The 20,232-nt window shown below is 36.6% G+C and overlaps 1 protein-coding gene across 2 annotated transcripts in view; it reads left to right on the top strand.

The window, feature by feature from the left end:
* LOC109020096 (probable leucine-rich repeat receptor-like serine/threonine-protein kinase At3g14840) overlaps positions 1-13,117 on the top strand; it is a 17,639-nt gene extending 4,522 nt beyond the window's left edge. Inside the window, exons 2-25 of one of the 2 annotated variants that reach the window (XM_035686949.1) lie at positions 1,505-1,694; positions 2,931-3,002; positions 3,099-3,167; positions 3,275-3,346; positions 3,438-3,509; positions 4,024-4,095; positions 4,204-4,275; positions 4,369-4,440; positions 4,565-4,636; positions 4,726-4,800; positions 5,920-5,988; positions 6,644-6,709; positions 6,836-6,901; positions 7,031-7,063; positions 7,208-7,248; positions 7,688-8,064; positions 8,139-8,334; positions 8,456-8,587; positions 10,357-10,475; positions 10,620-10,830; positions 10,958-11,195; positions 12,310-12,460; positions 12,579-12,945; positions 13,026-13,117. In XM_035686949.1, coding sequence (XP_035542842.1) covers positions 1,505-1,694; positions 2,931-3,002; positions 3,099-3,167; positions 3,275-3,346; positions 3,438-3,509; positions 4,024-4,095; positions 4,204-4,275; positions 4,369-4,440; positions 4,565-4,636; positions 4,726-4,800; positions 5,920-5,988; positions 6,644-6,709; positions 6,836-6,901; positions 7,031-7,063; positions 7,208-7,248; positions 7,688-8,064; positions 8,139-8,334; positions 8,456-8,587; positions 10,357-10,475; positions 10,620-10,830; positions 10,958-11,195; positions 12,310-12,460; positions 12,579-12,945; positions 13,026-13,102 — 2,981 coding nt within the window. In that variant the 3' untranslated portion in view covers positions 13,103-13,117. Of the gene's footprint in view, positions 1-1,504; positions 1,695-2,930; positions 3,003-3,098; positions 3,168-3,274; positions 3,347-3,437; positions 3,510-4,023; positions 4,096-4,203; positions 4,276-4,368; positions 4,441-4,564; positions 4,637-4,725; positions 4,801-5,919; positions 5,989-6,643; positions 6,710-6,835; positions 6,902-7,030; positions 7,064-7,207; positions 7,249-7,687; positions 8,065-8,138; positions 8,335-8,422; positions 8,588-10,356; positions 10,476-10,619; positions 10,831-10,957; positions 11,196-12,309; positions 12,461-12,578; positions 12,946-13,025 lie in introns of both variants that reach the window. The other variant, XM_035686948.1, reaches the window with a different exon arrangement.
* The last annotated feature ends 7,115 nt before the right edge of the window (positions 13,118-20,232 follow it).

Below are 20,232 nucleotides of genomic sequence, written 5' to 3'. Positions count from 1 at the left end.
TCTCATCTCTGCTCTCTCTATCTCATCTCGCCCTCGCCCTCTCTCTCCTCTCTGCTCTCTTTCTCTCATTTTCGCTCTCTCTCATCATTTCTCTCATCCATCTCTAATTTTAAATTTAAAAAATGTGTGGTGTAGATTTTGATACATAATATATGTAAAAATGGCTGCTATAAATAGTGGCTTCTCCCAATAATATTTCATTTATTAAGGGTGAAAGAAAAGGAAAAGGTGTTCACATCGGAAAATTACAACTTGCCACTATTTGAACTTCAACGGTACGGCACAAGTGCACATGATGACTGGCCTACAAATTTATTTTATTCCTACTTTTTGTCGGTGGATGTGAAAATAGCCGTGTCCATTAATTAGAAGAGTCGTGCACGTGTAGTCCGATAAATTTTTCCATTGACTCTTTTTTTCATATATATTTTTTATATTTTTAAAGATTTAAAAAATTTACAATATTATTAAAAAAACATTTTCTTAATATAAGTAAAAAAAAAAAAAACCTATCGAGACCTACTATTGGGACAAATCTTCCGTAGATTTGCATGGTTTAGTTTGGTAGATCTCATCTTATATAATCATTATATTGTTTTTAAAATTTATACATAAAATATAATTAATAATTCAATTTTTTTAAATTTTTAAATAAAAATTATATTAAAAAATTATATCTTAAAATTTTTTATTCAACTTTCAACTTTTATATCATCTCATCTTATCTATATAACCAAATGAAATAATTAGAATGTGTTTAGAAAGAAAAAAGATTCCACACATGTTTGGACAAGATATATAATTTTGTCAATAGTATTTCTCTAAAATAATTTTAGTAAAGATGTTTTATTGATTTGTTAAAAAAAAGTCAAAAAAGTATTATTAAGATAAAAAAAATATTATTTTTATTTTGAAGGTTGAAAATTTTATATTAGCTTGTTTGTTTGTTTTAAAATTTTTGAAATTTTTTTATGATTTGATAATTATTAAGTAATGGTTAGATGAAAGTGTTAAAAATTTAAAATGAAAAATATTTTATATTTAAGTAATGTTGGATCCCTAAAAAGGTCTCTCGATGAATGTTTCCTTTCTCTTACATCACCTCTATCGTGGTCGCAGTGCATTGCATATTAAATATTCAACTTTTTTATCTAATCATTACAGTTTTTCAAAAATCTCATATAAAACACAAATAATAATTTATTTTTTCATATCTCAAAATAAAAATAATATTAAAAAATTAAATTATAATAATCTTTTAATTTTATAATATTTTTATTTAATTTTTTCTCTCTTTTTTCCCAAATCCCAATAACACATTTTAACTCAAACTATTTTATTAATTTTTACAAACTATTTGATAACTATTCACATATTTTTTATCACATCCTATCTTAACGTCAAAACGTGGCCTTAGAAATAGCCGCAGTATTTACCAGTACTGGGTACAATAATAAGTGTCTGTGTCATTCTTCCATAATGAATTTGGTCATGCGTTTTGCAGTTGAAGCCCTTAAACAAATAGCCGAAGAGCTGAGGAAGAAGGACTGGACTTTCGATGAAGATCCATATTGCATCAATGGCACAATTACTACTTGGGAAAAACTGACGTCGGGGCGGCCAACAACTAATTACGACAATTCTATAAAATGCAAATGTGCATCCCCTGGTGGTGTTTGTCACGTGGTTGAACTGTACGTACGAAACCTTTTTTTTTTTTTTTTCCTCTTCTAAGCAAGCAAGTATATTTCATTAAAGAAGATGATACAAGAGGAGGGATTGAGGTTCCCCAACAAACACTCCAAAACAATAATAACAGTATAAAGTAGTGGATAAAAAAGAAAAAAAAATGGATTTTTACAACTAATTTCTTGGTCGTCACCTATATCCTACAAAGAGGATGCCGTTTTAAAAGACGGAAATAAGTTATTCGCAAAAAATTGTGAACAATGGAACTACTGTTGGAAGCGGTAAAACCTCCATTGAAAGCAGTGAGTGTGGCGGGTGCACTGTTGCTTGTTGTCTTAAGATGATTTTTTGAGAGATTCACAGTCCCTTCTTCGAGATCATGGTTTAGTGAAAGCGATAACATAGTGAAAAAATCAGCATCAAGTGGACTGGTCTGCTGATCATCATTCTGGCTCTCCTGTGATGGCGCATGGCAACCACGCGCCAGTGGGATGGAGACGAGGTGACTCAGATCTGGAAGATCTCGGCGAGACAAAGCTGTTGGAGCGGCACGTGTAGCCGTCGGAAGTGTTGTTGAGCGAAGTCGCGTGAAGAACAAGGGCGGAAACAAGCTTCTCGTGAGGGCCAAGCGCAGTGCTTTTTGGCGCGACATCGCTCCATCCCAGAAGATCGGTGGTTGTAAGATGGGGGTGGTGGGGTGTGTGTAGTCGGATGGCGGCCAGAGAGCGGCAGATTTGATCAAAACCGAACCAGTGGAGGGAGGAGGGAAAAAACACTACCTTAAAAATATATATACACTGCGGAAATTGAAAGGAGAAGGAGAGGAGGCTGAGAGACGCAACTCCACCCTCCTCCCTAGCAATGGCTCTCACAGAGAGCATAGGTTTTCTAAAGAGAAGACAGAGACTCTCTCTCTAAGAAAAAAGAGACTCTCCCTTGTATCTTGTTGGTGAATTTTTTTTTGGATAAATTAATTTTTCTTAATACAAAATTAGTAAAATTGCATATATAATTATACTTAAAACGTCTCTAAACATAGTCTTTTGGACTCACAAAATTGCTAATGTTCTTCGAAACAAATTAATGGATAATGATGTCGCAGGTCCATATTACATCTATTCGGGATCTGTGCTGTCTGAATTTTTTCTAAGCTAAATGAATTTCGAAGTCGGAAATTGCACCATGGATCTGACCTCTTGTTATTAATCCTTTGCTTTTAACTATATATCCTTGTCATACAGACATCTTAAAGGGCATGATCTTTCTGGTGTGCTTCCAACATCCCTTGTGAAGCTGCCTCACATAACGACGATGTAAGTAAAGTAACCAACTAATTAATTAATTAATATCTGAAAGAATAAAAATATTTATAGTTCAAATCTAATTGCACGCTTTCCTCTTGGTTTCAGTGATTTGACTCAAAACTATCTTACTGGTACAATTCCATCCGAATGGACTTCTCTAAAGTTGAACATTCTGTAAGTATTTTATTGGGATCCTTTAATATAACACATTATATTACATTAATCACTCATAACTTTTCAATTAATGCTCATTCTAGTTGAATTAAAATAATTGGCTACAGGTCCACTTCTGTAAACAAGTTATCGGGAAGAATTCCAAGCTACCTGGGAAAAATTACCACTCTTAGACATTTGTATGCTCTTTTATTTGGAAAAACGGCACAATAGATTGATTTTTGTTTCCCCGGTTTTCAATTTGACGAAGACTATTATTTGTATTTACAGGAGCATAGAGAACAATTGGTTTTCTGGAACAGTTCCCCCTGAGATTGGGAAGTTGGTGAACTTGGAGAAACTGTCAGTATTTTCACCTATCCTCTTGTTCGATGATTTATGTATTCAAATAACACTAATTTGGACTGGTCTGTAAAGACAAATGAATTCAAGCTGTTTGTAAAAAAGTCCCACAAACCGTGAGTCCATGCATTAGAGCCTTCCAATATATATATATCGTATGTACAATGAAGTGAAAGAAAATAAAAGGAAACTAATTAACTAGCCTTTTACAAAAGATTTGTGTTGAATTTTTCCATATAAAGCATGTGTAGCTTTTGTGTTATTGACGTGAATCTGGTTGGCTTTAGTCTCGGTTTCCATAGAGGGATTAGCAGCAATTATGTTGTGGATGTGGGTCTCGGTTTCCATAGGGGGGAGCTGGAGCCGTTAGGGTGAAATGGGTCTTAGTTTCCATAGAGGAACTTGTAGCCGTTGGGGTTATTTGAGTCTGAGTTTCCATAGAGTGTAGCCGTTGAGTCTTTCTGATCTGTGGCATTATCTTCAATAGTCTGAATTTCCCATTTGGTGGCTGCAGTATCCTCAACGCTAACTTCCTCACTGGAGAGTTGCCAGTCGATCTCACTTATCTCACAAACTTAACTGAACTGTGAGTGGTTGTAAGCCATTTGTATTCTGATACTAATTTTACATGTTTTCTTTGGAAAACACATGTTTGGATGTTACCCAATCTTGTTTCTGCCTTGACCAAATGCAGTAGGATTAGCAGCAACAACTTCACTGGAAGAATACCTGATTTTTTCAATAGTTGGAAAAAGCTTCAGAAATTGTATGTATTTTCTTTTTCTAAATATATCATTTAAATGTCTTCTAGTAGAATATTCTAATGAAATCTAACATAAGAGAATTATGCTCTTAATAGAGAGATTCAAGCTAGCGGTCTCACAGGGCCCATTCCTCAAAGCATTTCTGTCCTGAGTAATTTAACTGAGCTGTAAGTTCTATTGTCTAAGGGTTCTTTAGTTGTAAAATCTATATGATTTCTTCCTTTTGTACTCAAATTAATAAGATTTATTGCTTAAGACAATAACAGTCGTGGATGATGCAATTTTGTGCAGAAGAATTAGTGACTTAATTGGTGAGGGTTCAATATTTCCGAACTTAACTAGCATGACAAACATGAATAGATTGTAAGTCATCTTCTACCACAAAATTTTAAGAACTGCAGCAATACAAAGTCATATCATTTTTGCTTAGAGGATGTTCTTCAACGTTGCAGGATGTTAAGGAGCTGCAATCTCTCAGGACAAATTCCGGGATACATATCAAAAGAAATGCCACATCTCCAAACTTTGTAGTTCTTCTGTACCTTTTTGTTTGTCTCATTTCTATTTCTAATGAAAGAAAAACGAAAGTGGCTTGTGTGCATTATACCACTCTCTGCAATCGCCCTAAAAACAAGCCAGCAACATGCAATGATCAATGTCATAAAAGACTTTAGTGTCTCTACCCTTCCACCAGTTAGTTTTGGGTTGACAGAAAAACTCAATACGGTTCAATCATTATAATTTCATAGATTAGTTTTGGGGTGTGTCTACAACCGCTGTCTGTAATTGCGTGGTGCGAGGTTGAGTTCTATCAAATTCTGAATTTGTCTTCCCTAATATCAATTTTTTTTTCACGAGTACCAATTTCGTTCTGCTGGATTGACAGCCAACAATCCAACACATAACTCGAAACTCCAGATACTAGGAGACACTGCTAATTAATTATCTTCATTGAGAACGTTGTTTTTTTTTTTTTTTTTTTTCTGTTTTGGGTAGCATAAGTACTAATATATGTTCGTACTAATTAGATTTTTTATGGTTCTACATTTTTTTTTAAAAATTTCCTTCTTATTAAGGATGTTCCATACTCTTGAATAAAGATTTTTCTCATTCTTTACTGGATTTGAGATCTCACGTTATAATGAGGTCATGTACTTCTGAAAATAGCAGCACGACAGTAGACGAATTTGAGGCTTTACTTTGTATTAATTCCAGGAACTTCTCGATCTCTTTTCCTTCCCTCATTCTTTAGCTGTACTTTAAGTTATATTCTCTCCCTACCAGGATAGTGTCCTTATTTCTTTCTTCCGGATCATTAATATTTATCCTATTTTTTTAATATTCTGTTCCTTTTAGAAAGCAGTTATTTAGGGTTGTATTTGTTTTTTGCTAGGCTCCTATCTGCAGTTGTCAATTTCTATGAACAACGTGTAGTTTTTGTTAAGCTGTCGTCTCAGCAATAAATTATAATGTTTTCATTGGAAAGAAATGTCCATTAGCTTACTTATAGAACATGTTCTGATCGAGAGAAAAACATTTTCCTGTATATATATTGTCTTCGTGATTCTATCTTTAAACCACATTAATCTCTACGCAATTTTACTGTTCTTTTGTACACTGACAACTTTATCATTATATCCCTGCAGAGATCTGAGCTTCAATAGATTGGAAGGAAATGTTCCAGAGTTTGATGATAGAGCAAAGTTGCAGCACCTGTATGTGTTGATTCAAAATCTAGCTATATTTCGGAGAAGTTTTAATAAATAATGAACAAGTACTACTAGGTCAAATTAAACATACAAAGGGACAAAGATAGGTGACATGATTTGGCTTTTTCGTTCCATGCCTTGTCAGAGAAGATGCAAGCTGAGATTTCACTATAACCAAACAGATTCTTATCTATCTATAACTATAGCCTAGCTTCCATCTATCTGTTCTAGGATGCATGCAGTTGAAAGAAATATAAAATCATGTATATTAATTCATGGGAGCATGAGGCATAGAGGCCTTTAATTCCTGTAGTTGTGTAGAAACCGTACGTATGTAGGAATATACATATTAGGGAATTATTTTGGTTGTTGTACCCATATTATAAGTATTCCACCCTGTTTGTGTATCCCATTTTGTGCTTATTTCAAAAAGTATTTTCCCTCTGAATTATCTTCCACTGTTAATGATTATAAATCTCGATAATTTTAATTTGTTGGTCCGAGCCTGAATTCATGATCATAATGAAATTTTCAAAGGTAAATTGAATTATTGGTACGTAACTTGGCCTGAAAATTAATTTTGTTAAGGTTTCGATGCTGATCGATTGGTTGTCTTTAATTAACCAGAGTACGTAAGATTATGATCTTGCAATTTGAACAGGTTTCTGACAAGCAACTTGCTCAACGGGAATGTTCCGGACTGGATCAAACGAAGAGATTATCACGAGTACATAAATTCATCTTAAATTCTACTTCAAATTTCTGTAACCTTATTAATTTTTTTCCTTTCTTCCTTAATTTTTGAATGTATGAAGAGTTATTAACATTAATGACTACGTACATCCATTTGCAGTGATCTAGATCTTTCTTACAATAACTTCTTAGAGAGTTCTATGCCACCATCTTGTCGAGACACACTGTGAGAAAAACTTCGCCATTTTTAATCTAAATTTCAGCCTACCTGACTAGTACTGCATACTCTGTACTTATTTTTAAAGATTTCTTGGTTTTCTAATTAAGCTGACTATTTAATTTCTTGTTTCATCAGAAATTTATTTGAAAGCTTCTCTGGACAGGACTCGTAAGTTTCTAAACTTGTGAACTTAATTACAATAATAACCATCTTGATTTCCTTTGATTTTGCCAACTTTTTCCCGTTTCCATTATACTTTTTCATGAGCTCATCATGCACGCCCCTTTCTTGTACTGTTTAACCCAAATATAGATCAGTTGGCGAGTGCCCGAAGAACCTTCCTTGTTCAAAAGGTAACTATATATACCTTACAATCAGATTTTAATAATCCAATCGCCAAGCTTTCCTCTTTAGAGTAATGCCAGGTATAAAGGTATGCAAGCCTAGTAGTGGATATGAGCACCTTTATAAAAAGTTGGCGAGTCCCACAAAAAAAGAGTAGAATCTAATTCCTCTTTTTATTAAAAGACTTGTACAATTAAGATTTGCATGAACTTGCACTAATCATTTTTTGATTTCCAGTCTGTCCTGTGCAAGTTTGATGTAAATCATTTTAAAGTGAGACCACAAAATAATTAGTGGGATTAGGCTTTACTTCTTTACTTTTTGTCATAAAAGGGAATTGCATGCAGCTTATACACCCTCTAAGACCTTGTATCCAACGGTGAATCTATGATGTTTGGTCCTATATATCCTTAATTCCTAAATTAAAAGGATGTTGTTTGTGTGTAGACTGGAATTCAGTGCATATAAATTGCGGTGGAAACGAAGTCAGTATTGGAAACATTAAATACGAAGCAGATCTAGATGCATCAGGTGCGGCAAGATTTTACAGGGCCGGAGAGAATTGGGGATTCAGTTCCACTGGAAATTTCTGGGATGTTAATGCCAGCTCGATTGCATACATAGCAAATAATGCGTCAATACTCGGAATGAACAGCCCTGACTTGTACACAAGTGCACGACTCTCTCCTCTTTCTCTCACGTATTATGCGCGTTGCTTGGCAAATGGAAAATATACCGTCACGCTACACTTTGCAGAGATAATAATAAGAGGAAACAAATCATTTTGCAGTCTTGGAAGACGGATTTTTGATGTTTATATCCAGGCAAGAAATTTAAATCAATGCACACACACACATACATATAACCCAGATTTATCGAGTTGAAATAATTGTTACAGGGAAAACTGGAGTTGAAGGATTTTGATATTGAAGATACTGCAGGAGGGGTTGACAAACCTTTAGTTAAGAAAGTTAACGCAGTTGTGAGTAACAAAGTCTTACATATCCGCTTTCATTGGGCTGGCAAAGGGACAACAAATGCCCCAACAAGAGGAACATATGGTCCTCTCATATCGGCTATCTCTATAGAAAATGGTAATAATTTCCGAGGAGATATATAATAAATTCTTATTAGATTGATGACAAAACTAAAGAATAAATAAATTCACATTTGATAGATCAGTACTGGAGCTGGCCCATTTGTTCAATTCTGCAGATAATCCCCCTGATAATGGCAAAATTACCACTATATTCATTGTGGCTGGAGCTTTAGTATCGGTGCTATTACTCATTCTAGGCATTCTTTGGTGGAAAGGCTGCATAGGAAACAGGATTTCAAGGGAAAAAGGTAATCAATACTTGCATGTTTTAATTTATATTACACAGATAGATTTCTTATTATTTTTCTTCTTCTTCAACTATTGCAAATTAAATTGCATGAATTGAGTTGAGATGTACTTGTACAGAGATTTTGCAAGGGCTCATGCATTCTTGCAATTCCTAGTTTTTTGCCCAGATGAAGATTACTCATCTGTTCGTAGTAGACACCTTGCAAAGTAGCTATATAATTAAATATAACGAATAATACTTCTCATGAATTGGAGTAGACACCTTGCCCCCACAATTCTCCTCTCCTTTTTTCTTCCTTCTTTTTCTCTTCTTCTTCGTTTTCTTTCAACCAACTGGCACAACTTTCTTTCTTTGTTCTGGTCTCTTCTTCTTTCTTTTCTTTCTTCTTAATTTGCTTCTTACTTTTTCTTTTACATAAACCGAGTATGCTTCTTTCTTCTAAGTTTTCTCCCCCTTTCTTCTTCTCATTTCTTACATCTCGGTCTCTATTTAACAAAGCTCTAATCTTCTTTCTTCTGCTGGTTCGGCATGTAAAGGGGTTGATCTATATTTTTTGAAGTTTATCTATGAGTTCTATTGGTTTATATAGATTATCATTTTTTTTTACTTGATTTGATTAGAACCGAGCTAATCTCAAGTAGAAGAACAAAGAAGGGTCTTTGTTTCAAGCAAACAGAGACCCTGAGTTTCTGGGTGTTGATTTTCTTGTTTGCGATTTGGAGACTTTTGGAACTTTTGTGGTTTTGATATTGATTTTGGGCCAATATGTGGACGGGCTGGTGAAAAATCAGTCTGCTCGAGCAACGAGGACAGATGAAGTGATAGGGATGAATGGTGGGGGGCTAAATGGCCTGCCGCCTAGCCGGGGACAGGGTGTCAAAAGGGCAGCTACCAGCCTATATAGGACGAGAAGCAACCCTACTCATCACAATCATCCCATTGCAGTGCCGCACCACCACATGGCATTATTACTACGTTGGTCTAGATAAAAATTTTAATGACAAAATGAAAGCACTAGTCATATCTATGCTTATACTCCAAAAGCATTGATCAAGATTATAATTGAAATTTCTTGGATTCATTGTAAAGTTTAGTTCCACGTATTAAGAACTAAGCTAAAACCTTGCACTCATACACCTGATCTCTGTGACAGTTCATACCCATCTAATGTGGGAATATGGACTTAACCAATCCGGGACATTACAAATCAAATATGTACAAAGAAAGTAATAGAGTGAGAGGGAAGAAATTGCAAATTTAAAATTTGAAATATCTCAAATTCACAAGAGAATTACTTTTTGTGATACTATTCTTTTATGTAAAATGATCTTAGCTTTAAAGGTAACAAGAACCAAAAAGCACACGAGGAAATGCAACCATCATGGTCTAACTCGGGGAGAGAGATTTATACTCAAGATAGACCCTGCAACCTTTAAGCTAACCTAGGAAATTAACCCATGCAGTTGGGCAATAATGAATCTTGAACTCACACGTTGTTTCTAATTTTCTATACCTATTCGAATTCGAGCTGAGAATTCAAAGAATCTCAATTCCTTTTGCATCTTGGATTCTGAATTTGTGTACACTTGTGATTGTTGAGCAGATGTAATAAATATAGTGACTTTGCACTGCATGTGTTTGGTCTCATTCTCTCTTATGTCATCTAACTAGTCAAGAGGCACAAAATATATAGAAATGAAATATCATTCCACTCATTTATAAGATACAATATTATCACTAGTCTCACCTTTTTCATTCCTTTCGCAGATTTGAGAGGATTAGATTTGCAAACAGGTTTTTTCACTTATAGGCAAATCAAAGCTGCCACCAACAACTTTGATGCTTCAAACATGATTGGGGAAGGTGGTTTTGGATCTGTATACAAGGTATTCGAAAACGTAATTCTTCATGCATTTAGATTTTTTATAAAAATTCTCTTATATTTCCATGATACAGAGCTAAAGACATCTCTTAGTACATAATCACATACATACCTAAATATGCATATTTTTTTTTCTTTTGAAATGCAGGGTATACTATTAGATGGTACTATAATTGCAGTTAAGAAACTTTCTTCAAAATCAAGTCAAGGAAATCGTGAGTTTGTGAATGAAATAGGCATGATATCTACTTTACAGCACCCGAATGTTGTTAGATTGTATGGAGGTTGTGCTGAAGGAAATCAACTCTTCTTGGTATATGAATACATGGAAAATAATAGCCTGGCTCGTCCTTTGTTTGGTATGCTTAATGTTTTTATATAATATTTTATGTCGAATAAGGATAGCAACCTAACAATGCGGATGGTTTTATCTTAAGAATCAAGTTGACATGAACTCCCCCATTCGACTTTCTACAAAAAATGCAGGTCCAGAGAGATACCAATTAAAATTGGACTGGCCTACACGGCAAAAAATATGCGTCGGCATTGCAAGAGGCTTGGCTTTCTTGCATGAGGAATCAACACTGAGAATTGTTCACAGAGACATTAAAACTACAAACGTGCTATTGGATTCGAAGCTTAACCCAAAGATTTCTGACTTTGGTTTGGCAAAGCTCGATGAAGAGGAAAAAACCCATATCAGCACCCGAGTTGCTGGAACCATGTATGCTTTATCTTTTATTCTATCCTTCAATTTGGAGTATATTTTTATTCTATTTTTCTTTCCTATTTTTCCTCCCAAGTGATTAACTAGGAGTTAATTAGGAACAAATGTTGATCTCCAAGCATTTAAAGGTTCTGCATATTAGAGATGTTCCTATTATATATGGAAGTGCTATAGAAACTCTAGGACTCTGTATTTGGTAAGTTTAATGTATTAGTTGCCTATATTTGCAGCACAAGTTTGCCTACAGAGAAATTGATAGCTATAGGAATTGTCAATCGGTATTCATGATAAATTGTGAGTAGTCTTGTCATAAAACATATTCAAATTAACAATCTTCTAAGTTTCTTTTATGCTTGAAGAGTACTATAGAGAGAGAAGAGAGAGAGAGAGAGTACACCATCTGATTTCCTATGTTGTGGTCGTTACCAGTTAAAAATATTCCAATAATCTTCTCTAGTGGAGCTGACGGTGACCAGAAATTCTAGAGATTTAACAATGTAATACCCCATATTGAATGATTAGTAATAAGGGTAGGTGGTGTATGAGATTACACATTACTCGAGAAGGAGAAATTATTTCTCTGTATAATATTTCAATGGAACTCTAATTATATTATTGACTAGTCCTTTTAGAGTATAGGCTATGTGGCTTAGGCCTTCTGTTGGTGCGTTACAGTATCCGAGCTTTTCTCAACCAGAAATGACTTGAGTTATGCTACCTACAACGGAAAACCTCGACAAGGACGTTGGAAATGTAAGTGGGAGAGATTGTAATACCCCATATTGAATGATAAGTGATAGTGTAGGTGGTGTTTGAGATCCCACATTGCTTGAGAATGAAAAGTTTTTACTCTTTATAATAGTTCCAATAGATCTCCAATAGTTATCACCATTCCACCAACAACAAAGTTTTGTATCTTTCATATAAAGAATATTTCACTCTATTGTCGTTGCCTTATCGTTTGCATAATTGCGTGCTAAATAGAAAAGAAACAATATGATTTCTTAACTACATTTCTGTAGATGTTGGGTTTTGTTCAATATGGTAGATTAGACCTAATTCATATATACCCTGAAATATTAATCATAATAAAACAATCTTTGTCACGCAGAGGATACATGGCACCAGAATATGCATTATGGGGTATTTTAACATATAAAGCAGATGTCTACAGTTTTGGGGTTGTCGCATTGGAAATTGTTGTTGGGAAGAGCAACATGAAATTTCAACCAAATGAAAGTTATGTATGTCTTCTTGATTGGGTAAGATTGATCAGTAGTCATTCCATGTACCAAAACTGGTCATCTTGATGATGATCTATTGGTTGAACACAAACTAAACAAGATTGAAACAATATGTTGTGTTGTGTGCATATTTCAGGCTCTTGTTCTACAACAAAAGGGTAATCTAGTAGAGCTGGTGGATCCAAAGTTAGGCTCTGAGTTTAAAATGGAGGAAGCAATTAGAATGATCAAAGTAGCTTTACTATGTACAAATCCATCTCCAGCTCTTAGACCCACAATGTCTGCAGTAGTAAGCATGCTCGAAGGCCAAACAACTGTTGATGACGTTATTATGGATCCAAGCTTATATGGAGATGAATACAAGTTTAGAGCTTTAAGAGAGCAGCTCGTTCAAGGCCAACAAGAATCGATGGGTTCAATTGGAGTTGAGAGTCGTATTCGTTCATCAAATGCAACATTGACCGAAACTTCTTCTACATCAACCCAGAATCTTTATGATCCAAGTAATTGTGATAGTAATGGTGGCAAAATATTTTCTCCTTCATGCAAAATGCTTTATGTAACAAATTACTAACTAATGCAGGGGGATCCGGGTATGACGATGTTGAGTTGGTAGACTCTTCATTGATAGCATTGGACTACCTCCAGAAAACAGATTAGTGCAAATATGGCAGGAAAATATGAAGATTCCTCAGATTGGGGCAATATTGGGCACGCGTTGGTATTTGGCCATAACTTTAATTACGAGTATCAAAATCGCACATATGACCCCAATATGGAAAGTTCCTTTCGGTGTGCACATCGTGGTTACCAACTACGCTTGGTGGTTTCCATTTTGACCATTAATAAGTCGTTTTCCCCTTTGAATCTTCAATTTAAGTTATTTTTTTCCTTTTATGGTAATGTTTTACTGTCACTTTTGGAAATGACTCTTACTCTGGTTTGGGCCAGATATTTTACAAGATACTTATTTTATTATGTATTTTCCTTTTATGCATTAATTGGGAATTTTTCTCTCTATTTTGCATCATTTCTCAATCTTAATCCCTAATTTTTGTGGATTAACTAGTCTATGAATAATTCTCATTTTGCCCAGCGTCAGTTGGCATCAGAGCTTTAGCATTTTATGGGGTGATTAATCATCAGTTTTCATGGCTGAGAGTGGATATTGTAGTCGACATGGGTTGGTTCTAAAATGAAGAAGTCCCTCACCGCGATCATAATGTACAGAATGTGTTGATTCTGACTCCAATTTTGAGAACCCGTATCACAATTGTGTTATGTTTCGGGAGTACCATAGCATGGATAAGCATTATGGAGACCTAGGCTTTAAAGTTAATCCACCATAATTTGATCCCTCAACTAACAATAGTTTAATTTCGGCCCTAAAATTTACCAAAATCCATAAACTACATATATATTCCATGAAAACTTGATTTATATCCTCCTAAATAACATTTTCATATAACAAACTCAAAATAAAAAGCTAAATCCAAGAATTTGAGTATTATCATACACTAATTGTGATTAAAGCCTCATGCCGCACTTGTGAAACTCAAACATGTTCACACTCTTGATTCATACACTATATGTCCAGCTTTGTAAAACGAGAATAACCCACACAAATTGTAAACACCAAATATCAAGACCATATACTCGAGCATTCTTTATTTTTGTTGTGCATTCAATGCATAAACCAACAACGTAACCTAAATTTATAAACATAAACATGTCCAAAAATCTGTCCTTGAAATTATTGAGTCCAAATAACCATATAAAATTCGAAATGTGCATTGCAATAAACCATCTACACAATCAATCACCAAACTGAAACATGTACCAATTCTATGTTGTATTATAGGTTCTAATATTGTGGATCTCATAAAAAATCATTTAACCGAGTGATGTACTCCATTTCATGCTTAAATAGATCTCGACTCCTCATGCAACCCAATAAAAATCCAATCTTCAAACAACATCAAAGCTCTAACGACCTATACCAATCATACATAAGTCAATCGAAATATATACCCACATTTAGCCTTCATTAATTTCTACCATCTTAGATATTAACCAAAATCACATGTACACATACCAAACTCATTTTAGAGACTCAAACCAAAATTATAGTCATCAATAGCTTCATTTCAAGCTCACCATTAACACATTTGTTTTTTGGAAAGAGGATGGTACCTCCAGTCTTTATTGATAAGCCCTCACTTTTGGCAGAAAAATATCGTGGTTACAAAATATTCTAAAGAAATAAACTTATTACCCATCAACCACAAACAATAAACATAAAAAATAACCAACACCCAAAAAACTTACATTAACAAAGACGCAAATAAGGAAATGCCAATTTATCAGTATGAACCAAACCTCTAAAATACCCGAATCACACCTCCTACACCCAAACTACCAGGATTTCCAACACTGCTTCTGTCAATATTCAACTCGAAACGTCCAGCCAGCAATTTCGACCATGTAACTACACGAGCTTGTTGCTTTTTAACTGAAAAAACAGGTAGATTTAAATCTTTGAGTCTAACTTCATTAGCAAACGAAAGTCTTTTATATGTTGATGCAGTCTGCTACAGTTTGCCCAGTGACATCGGAACGGACCAGCACACCTGATCAGCGGAAAACAATTTTCCTTCCATCCTCCCTTTACATCTACGATGCCACAACCTCCAAGTAATAATACAAGGAAGAATTCCCAGTATACTACCAGCTTGCGAAGAGCGGGATGCTAGCCTAGAAAACAACAAAACCATATCAAACCATGCTCTGTTAGGATCATAAGGAACTTGATAGGCCACGACGTTCAGGGAGGGGCCTAAAACCAAATCCCAAGTATATGGGAGGAGGTTAGACGTGCGAAGGCTAACGGAAGTAAGGACGTAGTGCATGGAGTGGCATGCATGCGTGCATGGACTGGGTCGTAGCCATTGAAGTCAGTTTCTATTTCTGTTGATGATTATCTTTCTGTTGCATTTCTATTTCCGTTAGTACGTGGAGTCAGTTTCAGTATTTCATTTGTTAGGCGTCAGCTACTAGTAGTGGCTCTAGGTTGTTCCTCTGTTTTCGGCAACTCTGTTTTTCAGTTTGTGTTTTCAGTTTTATGAACATGGACTGCTATTTAAGCAGCCGTGAGTTATCAATGGAAAGGCAAAAGAATTATTCCAGCAAATAATTGTGGTACTTCCTCACCCGAAGAGGACATATACTTGAGTGTTGTCGCTTACAAATATAAGGGACCTACCTTACCTTCGAAAGTTCATTTTGGTTTTCTTTGACGATATTCTCATATATAGTTCGACGTGGGATAAGCATGTGGTGCATGTGGTACAAACTTTGGAGATTTTGGGGCAACATAAATTTTTTGCCAAAATAAGCAAATGTGCCTTTGGCCAGCAAGAATTGGAATACCTGGGACATATCATTACGCCTCAAGAAGTGAAGGTTGATGACAAAAAAATTGCAGCCATGCTCGCATGGCCTCAACCTACTAATATTTCTGAATTGCATGGTTTTTTAGGTTTGACAAGATACTACAGAAAGTTCGTTCAAAATTATGGCATCATCGCTCGACCCCTCACCAACCTACTCAAGAAAGGGAAGTTCGGATGGCATGAAGAAGCCGAAACAGCCTTCTCGGCTCTTAAGCAAGCAATGACCACCACCCCCACTTTGGCTATGCCCAATTTCAACGATTTTTTCACCATTGAAACCGACGCATCAGGCGAGGGGATTGGCGCGATCTTAACTCAACAAGGCAAGCCCATCGCCTTTATGAGTCGAGCACTGGGAGTTACAAAAAAATCATGGTCAACCTACGCCAAAGAAATGCTTGCCATTATAGAAGCCATTCGCCTATGGCGACCTTATTTACTGGGCAAGAAATTTTTTATCCAAACTGATCAACGCAGCTTGAAGTATTTCCTGGATTAGCTTGTGGCAACTCTGGAGCAGCAAAAATGGGTAGCCAAATTAATGGGCTACGACTATGAAATTATTTATCGTCCAGGTCGTGAGAACTCAGCTGCAGATGCTCTGTCACCCAAGCCAAACAGTCCAGTCATTCATCATCTACACGTAGCAGCTGTAACCTTGTGGGATGAGATTAAAGACGCTTATGAAGGTGATCCCTATATTCAATCTATTGATCGGACGGCCAAGGCTCAAACCGAAGGATCCTATTCACAACATCAAGGACTTTTGTTCTTTAAGGGAAGGGTAGTCATTCCATCTTGCGAGTCATTACGCACTAAGTTGTTGCATGAGGCGCACAATACTAAGATTGGAGGGCACTCAGGCGTCTTACTCACATGCAAACGGCTAGCTCAACAATTTTATTGGCTGAAAATGCACTAGATTGTCCAAGAGCATGTCAAGCACTGTCAGGTATGTCAGAAAATGAAGTCTGAGACACTTCCCCCTGCTGGGCTCCTGCAACCTTTGCCCATTCCATGTCAAGTCTGGGATGATATTTCTCTCGACTTCGTTGAAGGTTTGCCGACTTCCCACGGCAAGGATACAATCTTAGTAGTCGTTGATAGGTTAAGTAAATTTGCACATTTCTTAACTCTCACTCATCCATTTACTGCTAAGAGTGTGGCTGAAAAATTTGTTGAAGGAGTTATTAAATTGCATGGCCTCCCTAAATCGATCGTTAGCGATCGAGATCCCATCTTTATTAGTCGATTTTGGCAGGAATTTTTTCATATGTCTGGTACTCAGTTAAAACTCAGCTCTGCCTATCATCCGCAAACCGACGGACAGACGGAAGTGGTGAATCGATGTGTCGAACAATATTTGCGATGCTTCGTTCATCAATGGCCGTGCAAGTGGACCACCTACATTCCATGGGCTGAACTATGGTATAATACGACATATCATGCGTCTACTGGAATGACTCTGTTCCAAGCCTTATACGGTCGTTTGCCTCCTCTGTTTCCCAATTACCATAGTGGTGACTCTTCAGTGCATGAGGTAGACCAAAGTCTCGTGTCCAGAGATGAGCTGCTGCGTCAACTAAAAGCAAATTTGGAGACTTCCATTAATCGCATGAAATAGCCAGCGGATCAAAAGAGACGGGAGGTGATTTTCGAAGTCGGTGATATGGTGTTTCTCAAGTTGCATCCCTACCGTCAGCAATCGATTTTCAAACGTGCTCACCAGAAACTTGCTAGTCACTTTTACAGGCCATACCCAGTCGTGCAAAAAATAGGAGCGGTTGCTTACAAGCTTCAGCTACCGGAAGGAGCTCGAATTCATCCAGTCTTCCACATTTCATTGCTGAAAAAATTCGTGGGAGATCTGGTGGTACCATCCACGGAACTACCACCAGTAACCGATGAGGGTATTATTATTCTGGAACCCAAAAAAATCTTGGACACTCGCTGGGTCAAACGAGGAAATAAATTTGAAGAAGAAAGCTTGGTTTAGTGGAACCGCCTACTAGCAGAAGAGGCCACGTGGGAGACAAAGCAGTCGTTGATGGAGCAGTTTCCGAATATGGACCTTGAGGACAAGGATCCACTTGAGGAGGGGAGTATTGATAGGCCACGACGTTTAGGGAGGGGCCTAAAACCAAATCCCAAGTATATGGGAGGAGGTTAGATGTGCGAAGGCTAACGGAAGTAAGGACGTAGTGCATGGAGTGGCATGCATGCGTGCATGGACTGGGTCGTAGCCATTGAAGTCAGTTTCTATTTCTGTTGATGATTATCTTTCTGTTGCATTTCTATTTCCGTTAGTACGTGGAGTTAGTTTCAGTATTTCATTTGTTAGGCGTCAGCTACCAGTAGTGGCTCTAGGTTGTTCCTCTGTTTTCGGCAACTCTGTTTTTCAGTTTGTGTTTTCAGTTATATGAACATGGACTGCTATTTAAGCAGCCATGAGTTATCAATGGAAAGGCAGAAGAATTATTCCAGCAAATAATTGTGGTACTTCCTCACCCGAAGAGGACATATACTTGAGTGTTGTCGCTTACAAAAATAAGGGACCTATCAGAACTCCCAAAATAGTAGAAAGTCTTTGCCAAACCACTGACGCAATATCACCCACCGTAAGAACATGATTCAAATCTTCAAAACCCCCTCTCTCACTGCAATCACATTTGTTCAACGCTTTCCACATAAGAATAGAGATCTTTTTTGGCAAGGATGCATGCAAAACCTAAGAGGACCAACTCACCTCCGGAGCACGTACACGAATACAATCCCATACAGTCTTCGTTGAAAAATGCCCATCATTGTTTTTAGTCCATACTAAAATATCCTAACCTAATTTATGGGATCCTTGATAATGGAAAATTTCATCTGCCCTCTCAATACCCACCAACCTCTCTAACTCATCAACATCCCAGCGATTCGATACCCTCAATTCACACAACTTCAACTTCGGTTCCTCAATCACATGGAGCTCATCAGCATGGGGTCTCCCCACCAGCTAATTATCAAACCAAAAATACAACTTCCCTTCTTGAACCTTCCGTTTTGAATGCTCTAAAACAGTTGGAATACAATTAATCACCATCTGCCAAAACTGTGTACCCTTCCTTGAATCAATCAAGGACACATGATTATCACCAATATATTTCGCACGAAAGAACCGACTCCATAAATCATCACCTGTCAAAAGCTTTCAAGCAAATTTCACAGGAAAGGAAGCTTAAACATCTGTTAGGCCACGTCGTTCGGCGAGGGGCTTAAAACTGAATCCCAAATATCTAGGTTGAAGTGGACGTGAGTCAAGACCGTTGCAGTCATGGGCAAGTAGAGAGCGAGAAGATCGCTGGATCAGACTGGGTCTTGTGCAGTTGAGAGTTTTACGTGTTTTTCTGTTGCATGTTATCTTTTCATTATGCTCTGTTTTTTTACGTGTTTTGCATGCTCTGTTTTATGTGTTTGATTTCCAGTTGTTTCCCTTCATTTGCGGCATTCTTGTACGTGGCTTTGCTTATTTAAGTAGCCCAAAAATTTATCAATGACAAGTAGAAAATATTCATTCAACTTGTGGTACTTTTCTCACCTGAAGAGAAAACAATTTTCGTTCGCATCAGTAATATTTGTTGGGACCTATCAACATCTTTAAAATTCTGAAGGCCAATGCCACCTTCCTCAATTGGTTTGCACATTTTTCTCCATGAAAACGATTTCTTTTTTCCTTTCCCATCCTTCTCACCCCAGAAAAATGTACTTAATAATCGATTAATAATTTTCAAAACTGATTTGGGAAGCTTAAGAATAGAAAGGAGATGAATGGGCAAACTTTCCAGAACATGCTTCAGTAAAACTAGTTTACCCACAGCAGATAAACATTTCATTTTCCATCCCCCAATCTTATCACTCACCCGAGAAATGAGAGGATCTAAACGTCTTTGAGACAACTTACCAGACACAATAGAAACCCCAAGATATGTAAAAGGGAAACGACCTTCTGCAAACCCAGTGAGTCAGAGGAGTTCTCTTTTCCACCCAGGAGCAAATTGCTTGGCAAAATAAACGACCGTTTTATCCTTGTTTATACTCTGACCAATCCAAAGCTCATAAATCTCAAGCACTTTCATCAATTCAGTAACAGACTTTTTACTTCCATTAGTAAAGATGACAACATCATCAGCATAAAGAAGATGCAAAATAAGGGGTGTACCTCTTGGATGAGAGAAATTGCCAATCTTTCCACACATGAAATACTTCTTTAATAACCAAAATAGGACTTCTTCCATAATAATAAAAAGATAAGGCGATCCCCCTGCCTCAACCCTCTACCACCCTGGAAAAAAC

The sequence above is a fragment of the Juglans regia genome, unplaced genomic scaffold, assembly GCF_001411555.2.
Source record: "Juglans regia cultivar Chandler unplaced genomic scaffold, Walnut 2.0 Scaffold_212, whole genome shotgun sequence".
Classification (NCBI taxonomy): domain Eukaryota; kingdom Viridiplantae; phylum Streptophyta; class Magnoliopsida; order Fagales; family Juglandaceae; genus Juglans; species Juglans regia.
This window is presented reverse-complemented; position numbering and strand designations above follow the sequence as displayed.